The 16,869-nt window shown below is 29.3% G+C and overlaps 4 protein-coding genes across 4 annotated transcripts; 2 read left to right on the plus strand and 2 right to left on the minus strand.

Moving 5' to 3' along the window:
• Positions 1-422: 422 nt before the first annotated feature.
• Positions 423-11,780, minus strand: LOC130895538 (high affinity copper uptake protein 1). The gene is made up of 5 exons (XM_057802890.1): positions 11,662-11,780; positions 9,759-9,882; positions 4,664-4,791; positions 4,397-4,492; positions 423-3,132 (listed from the first exon to the last, which is right to left on the minus strand). The coding sequence occupies exons 2-5, from the start codon at positions 9,876-9,878 to the stop codon at positions 2,931-2,933; spliced, it is 546 nt and encodes a 181-aa protein (XP_057658873.1). The 5' UTR covers positions 9,879-9,882; positions 11,662-11,780; the 3' UTR covers positions 423-2,930.
• A 154-nt stretch (positions 11,781-11,934) lies between these two features.
• On the plus strand, positions 11,935-13,198 carry LOC130895539 (CD2 antigen cytoplasmic tail-binding protein 2 homolog). Its single transcript, XM_057802891.1, has 2 exons — positions 11,935-12,226; positions 12,290-13,198. The coding sequence occupies exons 1-2, from the start codon at positions 12,073-12,075 to the stop codon at positions 13,093-13,095; spliced, it is 960 nt and encodes a 319-aa protein (XP_057658874.1). The 5' UTR covers positions 11,935-12,072; the 3' UTR covers positions 13,096-13,198.
• A 770-nt stretch (positions 13,199-13,968) lies between these two features.
• LOC130895541 (COMM domain-containing protein 10-like) lies at positions 13,969-14,648 on the minus strand. The gene is made up of 2 exons (XM_057802892.1): positions 14,590-14,648; positions 13,969-14,540 (listed from the first exon to the last, which is right to left on the minus strand). The coding sequence occupies exons 1-2, from the start codon at positions 14,619-14,621 to the stop codon at positions 13,985-13,987; spliced, it is 588 nt and encodes a 195-aa protein (XP_057658875.1). The 5' UTR covers positions 14,622-14,648; the 3' UTR covers positions 13,969-13,984.
• A 227-nt stretch (positions 14,649-14,875) lies between these two features.
• LOC130895542 (U3 small nucleolar RNA-associated protein 15 homolog) lies at positions 14,876-16,670 on the plus strand. The gene is made up of 3 exons (XM_057802893.1): positions 14,876-15,036; positions 15,091-15,347; positions 15,400-16,670. The coding sequence occupies exons 1-3, from the start codon at positions 14,947-14,949 to the stop codon at positions 16,622-16,624; spliced, it is 1,572 nt and encodes a 523-aa protein (XP_057658876.1). The 5' UTR covers positions 14,876-14,946; the 3' UTR covers positions 16,625-16,670.
• The last annotated feature ends 199 nt before the right edge of the window (positions 16,671-16,869 follow it).

A 16,869-nucleotide genomic window follows, 5' to 3' on the forward strand; every position in this document is an offset into this window, starting at 1 on the left:
TGAGACTTTTTCCAATTTTTTGGCGCCAAAAACAGTAAATTGTGCTGAATTGAACCGCCCTTCGTAATAATGGTAGTTTTAGATCATTTTCGGCATTTTCTGTCGCCCAAAATTAAAAAAAAAATGATAAAATCACCTATTTTTCATTAATAATCGCAAAATCTGAGACTTTTTCCAATTTTTTGGCGCCAAAAACAGTAAATTGTGCTGAATTGAACCGCCCATCGTAATAATGGTAGTTTTAGATCATTTTCGGCATTTTCTGTCGCCCAAAATTAAAAAAAAATGATGAAATCACCTATTTTTCACTAATAATCGCAAAATCTGAGACTTTTTCCAATTTTTTGGCGCCCAAAAGTTGTAAATTGACCCAAAAATAATCGTATTCAACAATACCCACCACCCCCTATAAAAAAAATACGTTTTTAATAAAAAGATATTTAATAATAATAATACTCGATACATTTTTAACATAAAAATTAATTTTAATATACGGGGTGATCCGAATGCGACTAAACTAATTGTCAATTTTTTTTTATTTACCTCGCACTCGGAACGCCCTGTATACGCACATTAAAAACTGTTGGAACGAAACTAAGAAAAGTCTTTAAATAATGTCGATAATAAAAAACGTCGGGCATAAGAAAAAAATTGAGAAAAGAAAAGTTTTTAGTGCAAAACTTTTTTTTCCTAAACAAATTTGAGCTGTATACATATTTTACCAAATTTTTACTTATTTATCTTTTCTTTGCACCCTCTTTTCCAATTCGTCAGTCCCTATCTCTAGTCTCATCCTCCCCACAAGGTTCATTTCCAATCGAACCCCATTTACTCCTCCATCTAATTACCAATTTTTCCAATCATTCTTCTATTTTGTTAATTTCTGCCTTTTACTCCCTTCCTTCTGTCATTCTCCCTTTTTGCCCTCTTCTTCCTGCCTTTTACCCTCTTTCTTCCGTCATTCTCCCTTTTCGCCCCCTTCTTTCTGTCTTTTACTCCCTTCCTTCTGTCACTCCCCCCTTTTTTGCCCTCCTCTCTCTTCCTTTTACTCTCATTCTTCACTTTGCCCTCTTTTTTTCTGCCTTTTATCTCTTTCTTCTGTCATTCTATCTTTTGTCCCTTTCTTTCTGGCGTTCTTCTTTTCTTTTTCTTCCACTTTAAACTCATTCCAACTTTTCACTCACCCCCACTCACCCCTCGTTGTCTCGATTTCGTTTTTTCGCTTTGAATATCCACCGAATCTTTTCGTTTATCAATCACCCCCCGTATTTTCAATTTCCAACACTTCTACTCCCCTCTGACCACCAAACTTCATCAAACGATCATTTTCTGTTACTTTTTCACGACAATTTTCCTCTTTCTTCACCTTTCCACCATTTTTTTTCTATTTTGAACTCATTCCAACTTTTCACTCACCCCTCGTTGTCTCGATTTCGTTTTTTCGCTTTGAATATCCACCGAATCTTTTTGTTTATCAATCACCCCCCGTATTTTCAATTTCCAACACTTCTACTCCCCTCTGACCATTAAACTTCATCAAACGATCATTTTCTTTTACTTTTCCATGACAATTTTCCTTTTTCTTCACCTTTCCACCATTTTTTTTCTATTTTGAACTCATTCCAACTTTTCACTCACCCCTCGTTGTCTCGATTTCGTTTTTTCGCTTTGAATATCCACCGAATCTTCTTGTTTATCAATCACCCCCCGTATTTTCAATTTCCAACACTTCTACTCCCCTCTGACCATTAAACTTCATCAAACGATCATTTTCTTTTACTTTTCCATGACAATTTTCCTTTTTCTTCACCTTTCCACCATTTTTTTTCTATTTTGAACTCATTCCAACTTTTCACTCACCCCTCGTTGTCTCGATTTCGTTTTTTCGCTTTGAATATCCACCGAATCTTTTCGTTTATCAATCACCCCCCGTATTTTCAATTTCCAATACTTCTACTCCCCTCTGACCACCAAACTTCATCAAACGATCATTTTCTTTTACTTTTCCATGACAATTTTCCTTTTTCTTCACCTTTCCACCATTTTTTTTCTATTTTGAACTCATTCCAACTTTTCACTCACCCCTCGTTGTCTCGATTTCGTTTTTTCGCTTTGAATATCCACCGAATCTTCTTGTTTATCAATCACCCCCCGTATTTTCAATTTCCAACACTTCTACTCCCCTCTGACCATTAAACTTCATCAAACGATCATTTTCTTTTACTTTTCCATGACAATTTTCCTTTTTCTTCACCTTTCCACCATTTTTTTTCTATTTTGAACTCATTCCAACTTTTCACTCACCCCTCGTTGTCTCGATTTCGTTTTTTCGCTTTTAATATCCATCGAATCTTTTTGTTTATCAATCACCCCCCGTATTTTCAATTTCCAACACTTCTACTCCCCTCTAACTATATTTTCCATTTCCTTCCAGTAGTTTTCATTAAATTTTGTGTTCCCCCTGTATATAACCATCTTTTATCTCTCTTTATACCGTTTAGAATCGAGGAAACGACGAAATGAATAAAAGGAATTCAAAAAAGAGATTTTTTTATCGATATTTTTTTCCCAAAATTATTATATAAGATAAAAACGAAAAAAATCTACAAAATCGCTTTGAAATTATCTAAAATGACCATTTAGAATTAAAAATAAAAACATTGATACAATCACCACGAACTTAATAGAAAAATAATCAACAACATTCGACATCACCCTCGTATCATCTTTTTCGCGCCATTTACCCCAAACACCGCCATATTGAATATCGTAAATCTCGTTTGACTGCAGACTTTTCTCGTTTTTATTTTTAAATACAAGTTTTATCTTATCACACTAGTTTACGCGTTATTATTTTTTTTTGTTTGATTATTTCTTTTTTGTCATCATTTTAAAGCCCTAAAAGATACTGCGTATTTAAATTTCCTATATCAGTGACAATGTTCCGTTACATCGACGACGACCGATTTCTTCCAACCGAACAGAAAATAGCCGACGCCCGCACCGAATACCACCGATATGCACAACCACGTGTTGTACGTCATGAATATCAGCATCAGAAAATAAGATATGACCATTTGGACCATGTGCAGGAACGTCTGCAGGAAATGCATCTTGCTCAACATCGAAGGACTGTAAATTATAAATAAATAAATGAATAAACAATTTTTTTTTCAAATATTATTTAATTATAATACGAAATAATAATCGTTTAGATAAGTCCGTGGAATAAACATCGATTATATTAGTTACGATAGTTTTAAATATTTTAATCGTACTTAATAATACTTTTTAAAATATTAATGGTTTCTAAGAAGATATTAAAATACCTACAACATAATGGCAAAAAAAATAGCTAAACATTTATCATGAATTAACGATTTTCGTTTTTTTCTAATCAATATTATGGTGCAAATGACATAAAAATATTTCACTTATAAATATTAATAGTTTCGTAATAAATACTTCAAATTTTTTTACTTTTTAGACTTTTTTATGTTTTTCGTAATTTAGATACGTGCAATATAAATATACAGGATGTACCGCAAAAAAACCGACAAATAACGGATGCGTATAGGGGCGCGAATTACAGTTATAGGATCAAAAATTTCGAAAAAAAAAATAAGTACTGGTAAGTTATATCATTCAAGTAGGGGTGGGGGGTTAATTAAGTGTAACTTAACTTTAAAATTTCAGATTTTGATTTTAAAAGTCACAGAATAAACGTGATTGAAGTGATTGTAAATAGTGAAACATCAGATTAAGTAAGTATAATAACGTCAAACCATTTTCGTTCTTTTGGAATCATTATTATGGTACAAACGACATAAAAATAACACGTAATAATGTTAAAAACTTTTCTGTTTTTTTAAATAGTTATAATGGTGCAAATGACATAAAAATAACACGTAAAAAAAGTGAAGATCTAAATTATTTTTCAACAAGTCTACGATTCCACGGTCATTACGAAGGTTATTTTCAAAGTTTGAAGTTTCTTTTTATATTTTTTTTGTAAATATTAATTTCCAAAATTGCTTTTTCGCTGTGAAACACCAAAAAAATTTCATTCTATTCTAACAATTGATTCAGAGACGACAAATTTCAATATCATTTAATTTAATCAAATACAGTCACAATATCGTTGGTGTTTCAACTGGCGCGTTGTAATAAACATCAGACAATCGCGACGTTGCCAGATAATGTATCCGTATATAAGAGCTATAAAACACAATCTATTATGAAAATATTTTTTGTTTAGAGTTTATAATTCGAGGAAAACATTATTTTTATCATATAGACGGTTATTGATATACGTTATTACTGATTATTAAGTATATCAACACTCAATATAGATAAATAAATATTGATAAACAAACTTTTTTTTTTAAATACTTACTGCACTATTTGGGGTTCTTCGTGTGATTGGTTCTTTTCTGGAATCGCAACCGCTCTATATTGTAACGAATTGTACGTTTTCCAAAATAGATATTCTCTACAATGTGAGAAAAAAAATCTTTTTGAAAAACGTTATTTCGACGATTAAAAATAAATATACCAAGATGAAGAGTCGTATTTATGAGATACAGAACAACAAAATTGAAATATAAAATTTTGAAGACGTGAAAATTAATTTACGTTTTATACGTCATACATTTTTTTTTACCTAAAATATTTGAGTCCCTCGTATAAAGCCGCCATTATAAATATTCCTATCATAGACCCAATCAGACCTCCGGTCGTAGTAAATTTCCAATCGGAAAATAGTACGGTGGCAGACGAAGAAAAATAAAACTGTAAGGAAAATACGTAAAATACAATTTACATCCTCATATGCAGGTGCTACGTTGCCAGATTCATTACCACAAATAATTTTGTACATCGAACAAAAAAATGTTGTACTTGGCTTCTACTAAACGAATCATCCTCGTATAAAATTTAAATAGCATTCACTTGCAACAATTTAAACGATAAAAACATCTTGATATAGATCTGACCTCGTTTAATATACTTTCGATATTTAAACTCATTAAATAATATTTTTTGTTGTAGTATCCAGGGATCCACATTATTCAAATTAATTCTAATTTTCTCAGGATGTCAGTAAAATTAGAACGACTCTCTTATACGTTTTGTTATAACGATATATATACAAGGTACGTTTCATAATTAATATAAAGAAATGTAGAACTTCTAGAAATGATTTAATTTTTGGAACTATTGTAGTTTTACTAATAAATTTCGTATACGAGGGGAATATACGAGGTGGGTTCCATAATTTATATAACGAAATTAAAAAATTATTTTTCAAAAAATTGTTATTTCAAATATATCAAAATCTCGAAAACAAATTCATTTTTCGAAATATTGTTTACTAGAATTTTGGCAAAACTGGAACAAATCTCGTATACGAGGCGGGTTCGATAATTAATATAAAGAAATATTTTTAAAAACTCGAAAGAAATATTAATTTTTCAAAATTTTGTAACTTTGTGAGGATTTCGATGAAATTTGATATAAATTTCGTATACGTGGGATATATACGAAGTAAGTTTGATAATTAGTATATCGAAATTTTTAAAAACTCAAAAAACAAATTAATTGTTTGAAAAATTATAGTTTCGATAGGATTTTGAAAAAATTTCGTATACGAGGGATATATACGAGGTGGGTTCGATAATTCATATCACGAAATTTATTATAAAACTCGAAAGAAGTATTAATTTTTCAAAATTTTGTGATTTTGTGAGGATTTCGATCAAATTTGGTACAAATTTTTTATACGAGGCATATATACGAGGTTGGTTCGATAATTTATGTAACAAAAATATTTAAAACTCGAAAAAAAAATCAATTTTTCGAAATATTGTAGTTTTGCTAAGAAATTTCGTTTACGAGGGATATATACGAGGTTGGTTCGATAATTTATGTAACAAAAAATATTGAAAACTCGAAAACAAAAATCAATTTTTCGAAATATTGTAGTTTTGCTAAGACATTTCGTTTACGAGGGATATATACGAGGTTGGTTCGATAATTTATGTAACAAAAAATATTGAAAACTCGAAAAAAAAAATCAATTTTTCGAAATATTGTAGTTTTGCTAAAAAATTCCGTTTACGAATGATATATACGAGGTTGGTTCGATAATTGATGTAACAATAAATAGTGAAAACTCGAAAAAAAAAATCAATTTTTCGAAATATTGTAGTTTTGCTAAGAAATTTCGTTTACGAGGGATATATACGAGGTTGGTTTGATAATTTATGTAACAAAAATATTTAAAACTCGAAAAAAAAATCAATTTTTCGAAATATTGTAGTTTTGCTAAGAAATTTCGTTTACGAGGTAAATATACGAGGTTGGTTCGATAATTTATGTAACAAAAAATATTGAAAACTCGAAAAAAAAAATCAATTTTTCGAAATATTGTAGTTTTGCTAAAAAATTCCGTTTACGAAGGATATATACGAGGTTGGTTCGATAATTAATGTAACAATAAATAGTGAAAACTCGAAAAAAAAAATCAATTTCTCGAAATATTGTAGTTTTGCTAAGAAATTTCGTTTACGAGGGATATATACGAGGTTGGTTTGATAATTTATGTAACAAAAATATTGAAAACTCGAAAAAAAAATCAATTTTTCGAAATATTGTAGTTTTGCTAAGAAATTTCGTTTACGAGGGATATATACGAGGTTGGTTTGATAATTTATGTAAAAAAATATTGAAATCTCGAAAAAAAAATCAATTTTTCGAAATATTGTAGTTTTGCTAAGACATTTCGTTTACGAGGGATATATACGAGGTTGGTTTGATAATTGATGTAACAAAAATATTTAAAACTCGAAAAAAAAATCAATTTTTCGAAATATTGTAGTTTTGCTAAGAAATTTCGTTTACGAGGTAAATATACGAGGTTGGTTCGATAATTTATGTAACAAAAAATATTGAAAACTCGAAAACAAAAATCAATTTTTCGAAATATTGTGGTTTTGCTAAGACATTTCGTTTACGAGGGATATATACGAGGTTGGTTCGATAATTTATGTAACAAAAAATATTGAAAACTCGAAAAAAAAAATCAATTTTTCTAAATATTGTAGTTTTGCTAAGAAATTTCGTTTACGAGGGATATATACGAGGTTGGTTTGATAATTTATGTAACAAAAATATTGAAAACTCGAAAAAAAAAATCAATTTTTCGAAATATTGTAGTTTTGCTAAGAAATTTCGTTTACGAGGGATATATACGAGGTTGGTTCGATAATTTATGTAACAAAAAATATTGAAAACTCGAAAAAAAAAATCAATTTTTCGAAATATTGTAGTTTTGCTAAGAAATTTCGTTTACGAGGGATATATACGAGGTTGGTTTGATAATTTATGTAACAAAAATATTGAAAACTCGAAAAAAAAAATCAATTTTTCTAAATATTGTAGTTTTGCTAAGAAATTTCGTTTACGAGGGATATATACGAGGTTGGTTTGATAATTTATGTAACAAAAATATTGAAAACTCGAAAAAAAAAATCAATTTTTCGAAATATTGTAGTTTTGCTAAGAAATTTCGTTTACGAGGGATATATACGAGGTTGGTTCGATAATTTATGTAACAAAAAATATTGAAAACTCGAAAACAAAAATCAATTTTTCGAAATATTGTAGTTTTGCTAAGAAATTTCGTTTACGAGGGATATATACGAGGTTGGTTTGATAATTTATGTAACAAAAATATTTAAAACTCGAAAAAAAAATCAATTTTTCGAAATATTGTAGTTTTGCTAAGAAATTTCGTTTACGAGGTAAATATACGAGGTTGGTTCGATAATTTATGTAACAAAAAATATTGAAAACTCGAAAAAAAAAATCAATTTTTCGAAATATTGTAGTTTTGCTAAAAAATTCCGTTTACGAAGGATATATACGAGGTTGGTTCGATAATTAATGTAACAATAAATAGTGAAAACTCGAAAAAAAAAATCAATTTCTCGAAATATTGTAGTTTTGCTAAGAAATTTCGTTTACGAGGGATATATACGAGGTTGGTTTGATAATTTATGTAACAAAAATATTGAAAACTCGAAAAAAAAATCAATTTTTCGAAATATTGTAGTTTTGCTAAGAAATTTCGTTTACGAGGGATATATACGAGGTTGGTTTGATAATTTATGTAAAAAAATATTGAAATCTCGAAAAAAAAATCAATTTTTCGAAATATTGTAGTTTTGCTAAGACATTTCGTTTACGAGGGATATATACGAGGTTGGTTTGATAATTGATGTAACAAAAATATTTAAAACTCGAAAAAAAAATCAATTTTTCGAAATATTGTAGTTTTGCTAAGAAATTTCGTTTACGAGGTAAATATACGAGGTTGGTTCGATAATTTATGTAACAAAAAATATTGAAAACTCGAAAACAAAAATCAATTTTTCGAAATATTGTGGTTTTGCTAAGACATTTCGTTTACGAGGGATATATACGAGGTTGGTTCGATAATTTATGTAACAAAAAATATTGAAAACTCGAAAAAAAAAATCAATTTTTCTAAATATTGTAGTTTTGCTAAGAAATTTCGTTTACGAGGGATATATACGAGGTTGGTTTGATAATTTATGTAACAAAAATATTGAAAACTCGAAAAAAAAAATCAATTTTTCGAAATATTGTAGTTTTGCTAAGAAATTTCGTTTACGAGGGATATATACGAGGTTGGTTCGATAATTTATGTAACAAAAAATATTGAAAACTCGAAAAAAAAAATCAATTTTTCGAAATATTGTAGTTTTGCTAAGAAATTTCGTTTACGAGGGATATATACGAGGTTGGTTTGATAATTTATGTAACAAAAATATTGAAAACTCGAAAAAAAAAATCAATTTTTCGAAATATTGTAGTTTTGCTAAGAAATTTCGTTTACGAGGGATATATACGAGGTTGGTTTGATAATTTATGTAACAAAAATATTGAAAACTCGAAAAAAAAATCAATTTTTCGAAATATTGTAGTTTTGCTAAGAAATTTCGTTTACGAGGTAAATATACGAGGTTGGTTCGATAATTTATGTAACAAAAATATTTAAAACTCGAAAAAAAAATCAATTTTTCGAAATATTGTAGTTTTGCTAAGAAATTTCGTTTACGAGGGATATATACGAGGTTGGTTCGATAATTTATGTAACAAAAAATATTGAAAACTCGAAAACAAAAATCAATTTTTCGAAATATTGTAGTTTTGCTAAGACATTTCGTTTACGAGGGATATATACGAGGTTGGTTTGATAATTTATGTAACAAAAATATTGAAAACTCGAAAAAAAAAATCAATTTTTCGAAATATTGTAGTTTTGCTAAAAAATTCCGTTTACGAAGGATATATACGAGGTTGGTTCGATAATTGATGTAACAATAAATAGTGAAAACTCGAAAAAAAAAAATCAATTTCTCGAAATATTGTAGTTTTGCTAAGAAATTTCGTTTACGAGGGATATATACGAGGTTGGTTTGATAATTTATGTAACAAAAATATTGAAAACTCGAAAAAAAAAATCAATTTTTCGAAATATTGTAGTTTCGTTTACGAGGGATATATACGAGGTGGGTTCGATAATTGAAATAACGAAATACATTAAAAAATTGCTGTTTCGGTAAGATTTTTAGTAAAATTAGAACGTAGATCGTATACGAGGGATATTTACGAGGTAAGTTCGATAATTATTATAACGAAACAAATTTATAAAAAAAAATGGATTTACTTACATACATCTGCATCATACTATGTCCGACGTCGCCGTGCATATGTTTCGTATGGTCCATATGCATATGGTCGTGATTCATGGTTTCATGACCTTCGTGTAAAGTATGTTGTGAATGGTCCATTATTCTAAAAAGTTATACACGGATTTCAACCACGAACATTTTTTTTACAAAATAAATCAAACTTTTACGAAAAAATCTGAATAGAGGAAACATACACTCAACGCCAAAAAAAATTAGGACACGGTAGCTACGAAAGGAGGCAGTAGACGATATTTAAAGGCTCCTGAGGGTCGGGAAAGACTTGAAGTGGCTCGAAATACACGTGTAAATGGAGACCCGCGACAGGGCCCCAAATCCTGGAAAGGAATCGAACAGATAGGCGATTATTTACCGATCATTGGATTCTGGAGCAACGGGGAACTGTTTTATTAATGAATTAGTCGCCTTTTGATAGGAGATCAGTTATGATTTGGGGTAGAATCAATTTCCAAGCTCCAAATGACCAAAAATGACTTTCAAACGGCCCCGAATCAAGTCGTTAAACGAAATCTAAAATTTTTAAGTGATAAATCGAAATATCTGGCACGTTTTCTTTCGATTTTAGTGGAATTTAAAAAATAAAAGCGATTACAAGATTCCAAAGCTCATATGCGTGAATAACAGATACGTAACGTGGTTAAAATGTCTTTGTTTTTGTAAACACGTGTGGCAAAGTCACGCTAGAAATACCTAAATTAATTTTTTATCAGCAGTTTTGAACAAACAAAAAATTCTTTTTTATAAAATAAAACTTTGACAAAAATTCGCCGTTATAACGAAATATAGCAGATGTTTACGTCGATATGTGACACTTGGACACGTGTAAATAAAAAAATCAGTCATTCGAATGAAGTAAACCGAAAAATTTTACTTTTTGATTGCACACGGTATATTTTTGTATTGAAAAAACACGAAAAACAACATCAAATTGCTTTTCTACACAACATATACTCCAGATTCGAACCACAAAGATTAGTAATGTGAAAGTCATTACGAAATTTATAGTTTTCTGTTTACTTCTAATACACTTTGATTAGATTTGTCCATGGTGAAATAAAGATTTACTGATAACCCATTATCAATACTAAACCGAGGGTTTTTATCAAACACCAACACCCAAATTTTGAATTCTTTAATTATTAAGACATTTCCGTACATAAAACATTCAATTAAATTAGAATTTGTTATACAACATCGTCGTTTTGTCTTTAGTATGAAGATATTAAAAAAAATTGAGGTAAAAATGAAACTGAAATCGTATTTTTTAAAAATAATGATAAATAACAATATTTTGATGGTAAATAAAAAAAAATACATGTATTTAAATAAACAATTCTTGGAAGGAGAGGTTATTTCAAAATAAAAAAAAATAAACAAAACGATTCTTTATAATTTCTCAACAAACTGGTTTAAAAGGTACTTTTGTAGAATGGAATTTCCAAATTAATTTCTACATCACATTTATAATACGAATTATGTTCGACTTGAAACTTAATTTCACAAGAAAGCGTTTCATTCTTCAAAATTATGTAATAGACCTCGTAATACTATCTTTTAGCATATGGAAATAGTTAAAAAATGAATTAAATTAATTGAATTACATATTAAAAACAAAACAAAAATTCTTCATAATAATTGTTAAAATCAATAAGGGATTTTGTAAAAAGTAATTAAATGTTTTAACTTTGTTTATTACATTTAAAATTTTCGTTAATGATTCAAATATATTTAAAACTTTCGAAATTATATTAAAGCAGCCATTTCATATTCTGTTTTGGTTATTCTTAAGGTTATGTTTCAGTTATTTCACAAATAATTTATATCAGATAAAGAATTATCAAGTGAGAATATATTTAAATATTACCTTTGAATATTTATTCACTTTTTAAAAAAATGCACAACCACTCACCAAACTGACATTTTTCATACTAACACATTTTTGAAGTAGATCGCGACTGTCACCTTCCATTTCAAAATGTCAATAGCTTATGTCACATTTTATTCAAGGTCATTATGTAAAAGAGAGTTATAATAGAATAATTATTTAAATTTTATTATTTGATTTAATTTTTATTTAAAAAAAAACTATTTTGTGTTACAAAATATTTCTTATAATCGATTAAGCTCACATTTTTTTAAATTGGTCTCGTGCTGCGCGATTCACAGCTACTTATTTTTAACATTGTTATATCAAGTAAATAAAAACAGAAGAATTAAATATTACGTCGATGTTTTGTTACATGTTTTGGTACGATTTTTCGTTTTTGTAAATAAAATGGCTAAAAGAAATTACGATAACGCTTTTATGGAAACTAAAATTAAAGCAAATGATACCGGGCGTCAAACTAATAAAAAACACACGTTAGATAGCGATGAAGAAGACGATGAAATCGATGAAGACAACGTTTTACAAGCTGATGACATTGAAGGTAATAAATTATCAAAATTTCGTTTTAAATATGTTATTAATTGTATTTATTTTTTTGTTTTAGGTGAAGAAGAAGGTATAGCAAGATTAGATGGAGAACAAAAACTAACCGCATTCAATATGAATGAAGAAATGGAAGAAGGACATTTCGATAGAGACGGTCACTTTATTTGGAACAACGAAAAAGAAATAAGAGATAGTTGGTTGGACAATATAGATTGGGAAAAAATAAAAGCTAATGCTGGTAGTGATAAAAAATATAACCTCTACGAAAAAGGTTTAGGTTCGGAAAGTGATACGGAAAGCGAAGACGACCAATTCGACGAAATAAAAGCATACAAAAAAATGTTGAAATACATGAAACCAAAAGAAACCGTGAATAAATCTCTAAAAAGATTAGGAGGTGCCGATATGAAATTATCGAGCGTGGAAAGGCTGAAACGTAAAAAAGCGGGTACTTTAATCGATTCCAAAGACGTGACTGATTTAACAGAAATAGCAAACGAAATATTGACGAAACAAGGTAACATGGACGTGTACCAAGAAACCTACGAGCAGATCCACTCCAAAATCGCTCGAAGCGAAAAGAAACCCACCAAAGAACCAGAATTGGACATGTATGCGGACGATTTCGACGAAAAAGAAAAAGCGAAAATAGAGGAGGAAACTACGAGTAGTAAAAGTAACGAATTGACGTGGGAGTTTAAATGGAAAATAGAAGACGAAGAAACCCACGGTCCGTTTACCACTTCGCAAATGGTAAAATGGAACCAAGAAAATTATTTTAAAAGCGGGGTGATGGTTAGAAAGTGCGGGGAAAACACTAATTTTTATTCATTAGAAAGAATAGATTTCGAATTGTATGAATAATTTTGTTATTATTTGATAAATTTGAAAATTTATTTAATTGGATTTCAATTTTCATTATAACAATTGTTTTGTAATATATTTTACTTTTTGCGGTGTCTTAAAATCTTATTTTTCATAATTACTGACGTTCTCTACAAGAAATATATAATACAGGGTGACACAATTACATGGCTAACCTAAAAGAAATTGTACAAGTTTTCTTTGTGTAAATTGCAATAAAATGTATTACCAATAACTGTAAACGATCAATTTTTAATCTCAAATTAGGAAAATCGAAAAATATCTAAATATTTCACTTAAACTTTCCTAAAATTATAGCATGAGAAAATTTTTTTTAGTATAACGAGCTTGTTCCACAGATCACCTATATTTAGATCATTCATAACACGTCATTTGTTCTAACAAAATTAGCGCTTTCTAAAGGATTAAATATGAACTACTAATTAGACATACCGATACTTTATTATTTGAAAACGAGCTAGAGTTCATATTTTTTTATAGAATCACAGATTAATTATATTAAGATTGTTGGCGATTAGTTTGAAATTATCTAAGGTCGAAACTACCAATTTTGATATACCTCACGGAATCCTTAAGTACGTTCGCGAAGCAATGCCTTGAGTGTAATAATTATAAATCGGTGGATATTGAGCGTTCACGAAACTTTACCCGTTCACAAACGCGTCACTAGCGTAGTTCTATGGTTTAGAGTTAGTTATTAATGTAAAATAATAAACAGAATTTCAATGACGATCATTAAATTTTGACAACGTAGAATTATAAATCGCTATATCCTCTTTGGTATTAGAGAAGAATACTGATAAGGATATTACAGGGTGATGTAATTACGGTACAAAATTGTAAAAAAAAGTATTATATTCATACATTTTCAAACACTATTTATTTGATCTAATTTAACTTGTATCTTTTCCAAATTATTATATAATTGTAGAAGTTCGGTTCGATCGAATTCCATTACGATTCTTTCTTTTTTCTCGTTATCCGATTTTGTTAATTGCAATTGAACTCTGGCAATCGGTACACTTTGTTTATTGTTAATTTGATCCGCACCCTGTATATTTATTTCCCATGATAAATTTTCGAGTTTCATTTTATTGTTAAAGTTATCGAAATCTTCGTTTGTTTGTTTACACCATATCCTCACGAATTCTTCAGATTTCTCCTCGGTTATATTGAGTTGTTCAGTTAATTGTTTGTATAAAGATGTTGGTTTTAATATTACTTTGGTAGATTGACGGAATATGTGAGAAATGCATTGAATAAGAAGCTGAAGAGAATCGTCATCTAATTTTAGGGATTCTTTCAATTTCTTTAATTCATCCTCTGTAAAGATAGCCTCACTTTTGGCACTCACTATATGAATAAGCAACAATTTGAATTTTTTTGTAGATACAGAATTTATTAGTTCTATTCCTTTTATTAATCTAAAATTAGTTTTTTTTAATAAATATAACAGTATTTAATAGATATTACCTTTCATTTACATGAATCCACTTTAAACTCATATTTATATTTCGACAAGGTAAACAAGGAAAATGTCACCTCCCTCTTCTTATTTTATAAATTTATAGGCTTAACCGGTTTATATATCCATTCAATTTTTTGTTTATTTTCGCAAAAAGGTACGTTTTAACAATGTTGAACACATTGAAACAAAAGTTTAGCAAGTTTAATTAATAAACGAAATCAATTTCCAAAATAATAGTTTTTGTTGGTTGGTTTACTTATTTTTCGTTGTCAAATGAACGAAGGTTAATAAAATAGAAGATATTTGTAGGTTAAGTTAATCAAAACACATTTCTCTTATTAATGTCATGTTAAGTACTAAAGATGCCTGCATTTAAGAAATTGAACACTAAAATTTATCAAAAAAGTGGACCGTTAATCACACCAGATTACATCTATTGGAAAAAGTCAGGTGTAAGTTATTCAAACTATTTAAAAACATTGTTTTATAGTTAAAAAATGTCGTAGGTACCCGTATTAGTGAAAGAATTTGGCCCCATAGATTACATAGATTTTTCACCAATTGAACCGCACTATTTCGCCGTTACTTGTTCCGTTCGAGTTCAAGTTTATAACCCAGTAACTAAATTAGTTGTAAAAAATATATCTAGGTTTAGAGAAAATGCTTACGGAGCGGTATTTCGTTCAGACGGTAAACTTCTTCTTGCAGGAGGCGAAGAAACGAACGTAAAACTATTCGATGTTTCCTCAAAAAGTTTATTGAGGTATTTATATAATAAATTTGTAATTACTGATTGTGCTTATCAATTTTTTTAGGTTATTCAAAGGGCATACAGCGCCTGTACACAGAACACATTTTTTACATAACGCAGCTCAAATAAGCACATTCTCAGACGATAAAACTGTTAAAATATGGGACATTCCAACAGAAAAAAATCTGTTAACTTTCACGGGTCATAATGATTACATCAGAGCAGGTACGACTTGTCCGGCTGTACCAGACGTGGTACTATCCGGTAGCTACGATCATAAAGTTAAAATGTTTGATATTAGAACAGAAAATGAAGTTTTAACAGTCGACCATGGTAGTCCAGTGGAATCTTTACTTTTTCTACCAGCCGGAGGTATATTTTTATCAGCTGGAGGTACGGAAATAAAAATATGGGACAGTTTAGCTGGTGGTAGATTAATTGGAAGTATATCTCAGCATCATAAAACAATAACTTGTCTCCGACTGGCTTCTGATAATAAAAGATTGTTATCAGGAAGTCTCGATAGGCACGTGAAGATATACGATATTTCTACTTTTAAAACTGTACACACTCTAGATTTTCCTAACGCCATTTTAAGTTTGGGGGTTTCTAAAAATGACGATACTCTAGTAGCTGGACTAGTAGACGGATTGGTGTCTATAAGTAGAAGAGAAGAGGATAAAGAAGAGAAGAAATTGGATAAAAAATTATCATCTTATCAATTTATCAGTAGCACTCATCAAGTATCCGTAGATACTGTAGTTCCTGTACTTACTCACGAGAAAGAAACCAAACACGATCGTCATTTGAGAAAATTTGAATATTCTAAAGCTTTGGACAGCGTTCTACTACCATACGTCGCTAATAAAAACCCTCAAGTTACCGTTTCATTGATACAGGAATTAATTCGTCGTAAGGCTTTGGGTAAAGCACTAAAAGCGAAAGATAAGAAATCATTACTGCAAATTTTGAGATTTCTTATAAGAAACATAACAGATTGTCGTTTTACTAGAATTCTCATTGACGCGGCGAATATTTTCTTGGATACTTACGAAGATAGTGTGTCATCTTTACCTCCTGAAGTTGGTAAATTGTTTATCGAATTAACGAATGTGCTGAAAAGGGAGAGCGAATTGTCGAATAATTTGGCGGTTTTACAAGGTATGATGAGTATGTTGCTCGCTAGCCAAGTGACGAATGCTGCGGAAACTAATTTGAGTGATAGGAAAGGACATAATTTAGTACCCAGCAATGATGCACAAAAAAATTTTGTTCTTACTGTAACGTGATGATTATGACAATAATTATAAATAAAATTTGTTTTTATTACAAAATGTTTTTTCTTACCTTAAAAACTACAAATAGAATTATTCGTGTAAAATTTTAATACATATCTATATGTTCACATTGTTGAATCAAATTGAAAATAAAACAGGAAACTACTGTTTATATGAACTACTATTTCTATATATAAATTTTGGAGCTAAGATTTATATGAACTACTATTGGCATGAAATCAATATAATAGATAATC

The sequence above is a fragment of the Diorhabda carinulata genome, chromosome 6 (assembly GCF_026250575.1).
Source record: "Diorhabda carinulata isolate Delta chromosome 6, icDioCari1.1, whole genome shotgun sequence".
NCBI lineage: Eukaryota > Metazoa > Arthropoda > Insecta > Coleoptera > Chrysomelidae > Diorhabda > Diorhabda carinulata.

Coding starts and splice junctions, on each gene's coding strand:
- LOC130895542 (XM_057802893.1), top strand. CDS start 14,947: ATGCCTGCATTTAAGAAATTGAACACTAAAATTTATCAAAAAAGTGGA. Junction 15,037..15,090: donor TCTATTGGAAAAAGTCAGGT/GTAAGTTATTCA, acceptor AAAATGTCGTAG/GTACCCGTATTAGTGAAAGA. Junction 15,348..15,399: donor TCCTCAAAAAGTTTATTGAG/GTATTTATATAA, acceptor CAATTTTTTTAG/GTTATTCAAAGGGCATACAG.
- LOC130895539 (XM_057802891.1), top strand. CDS start 12,073: ATGGCTAAAAGAAATTACGATAACGCTTTTATGGAAACTAAAATTAAA. Junction 12,227..12,289: donor ACAAGCTGATGACATTGAAG/GTAATAAATTAT, acceptor TTTTTGTTTTAG/GTGAAGAAGAAGGTATAGCA.
- LOC130895541 (XM_057802892.1), bottom strand. CDS start 14,621: ATGAGTTTAAAGTGGATTCATGTAAATGAAAG. Junction 14,541..14,589: donor TGGATTCATGTAAATGAAAG/GTAATATCTATT, acceptor AACTAATTTTAG/ATTAATAAAAGGAATAGAAC.
- LOC130895538 (XM_057802890.1), bottom strand. CDS start 9,878: ATGGACCATTCACAACATACTTTACACGAAGGTCATGAAACCATGAAT. Junction 4,792..9,758: donor ATAGTATGATGCAGATGTAT/GTAAGTAAATCC, acceptor TTTTCCTTACAG/TTTTATTTTTCTTCGTCTGC. Junction 3,133..4,396: donor GAAGAACCCCAAATAGTGCA/GTAAGTATTTAA, acceptor TATAATTTACAG/TCCTTCGATGTTGAGCAAGA.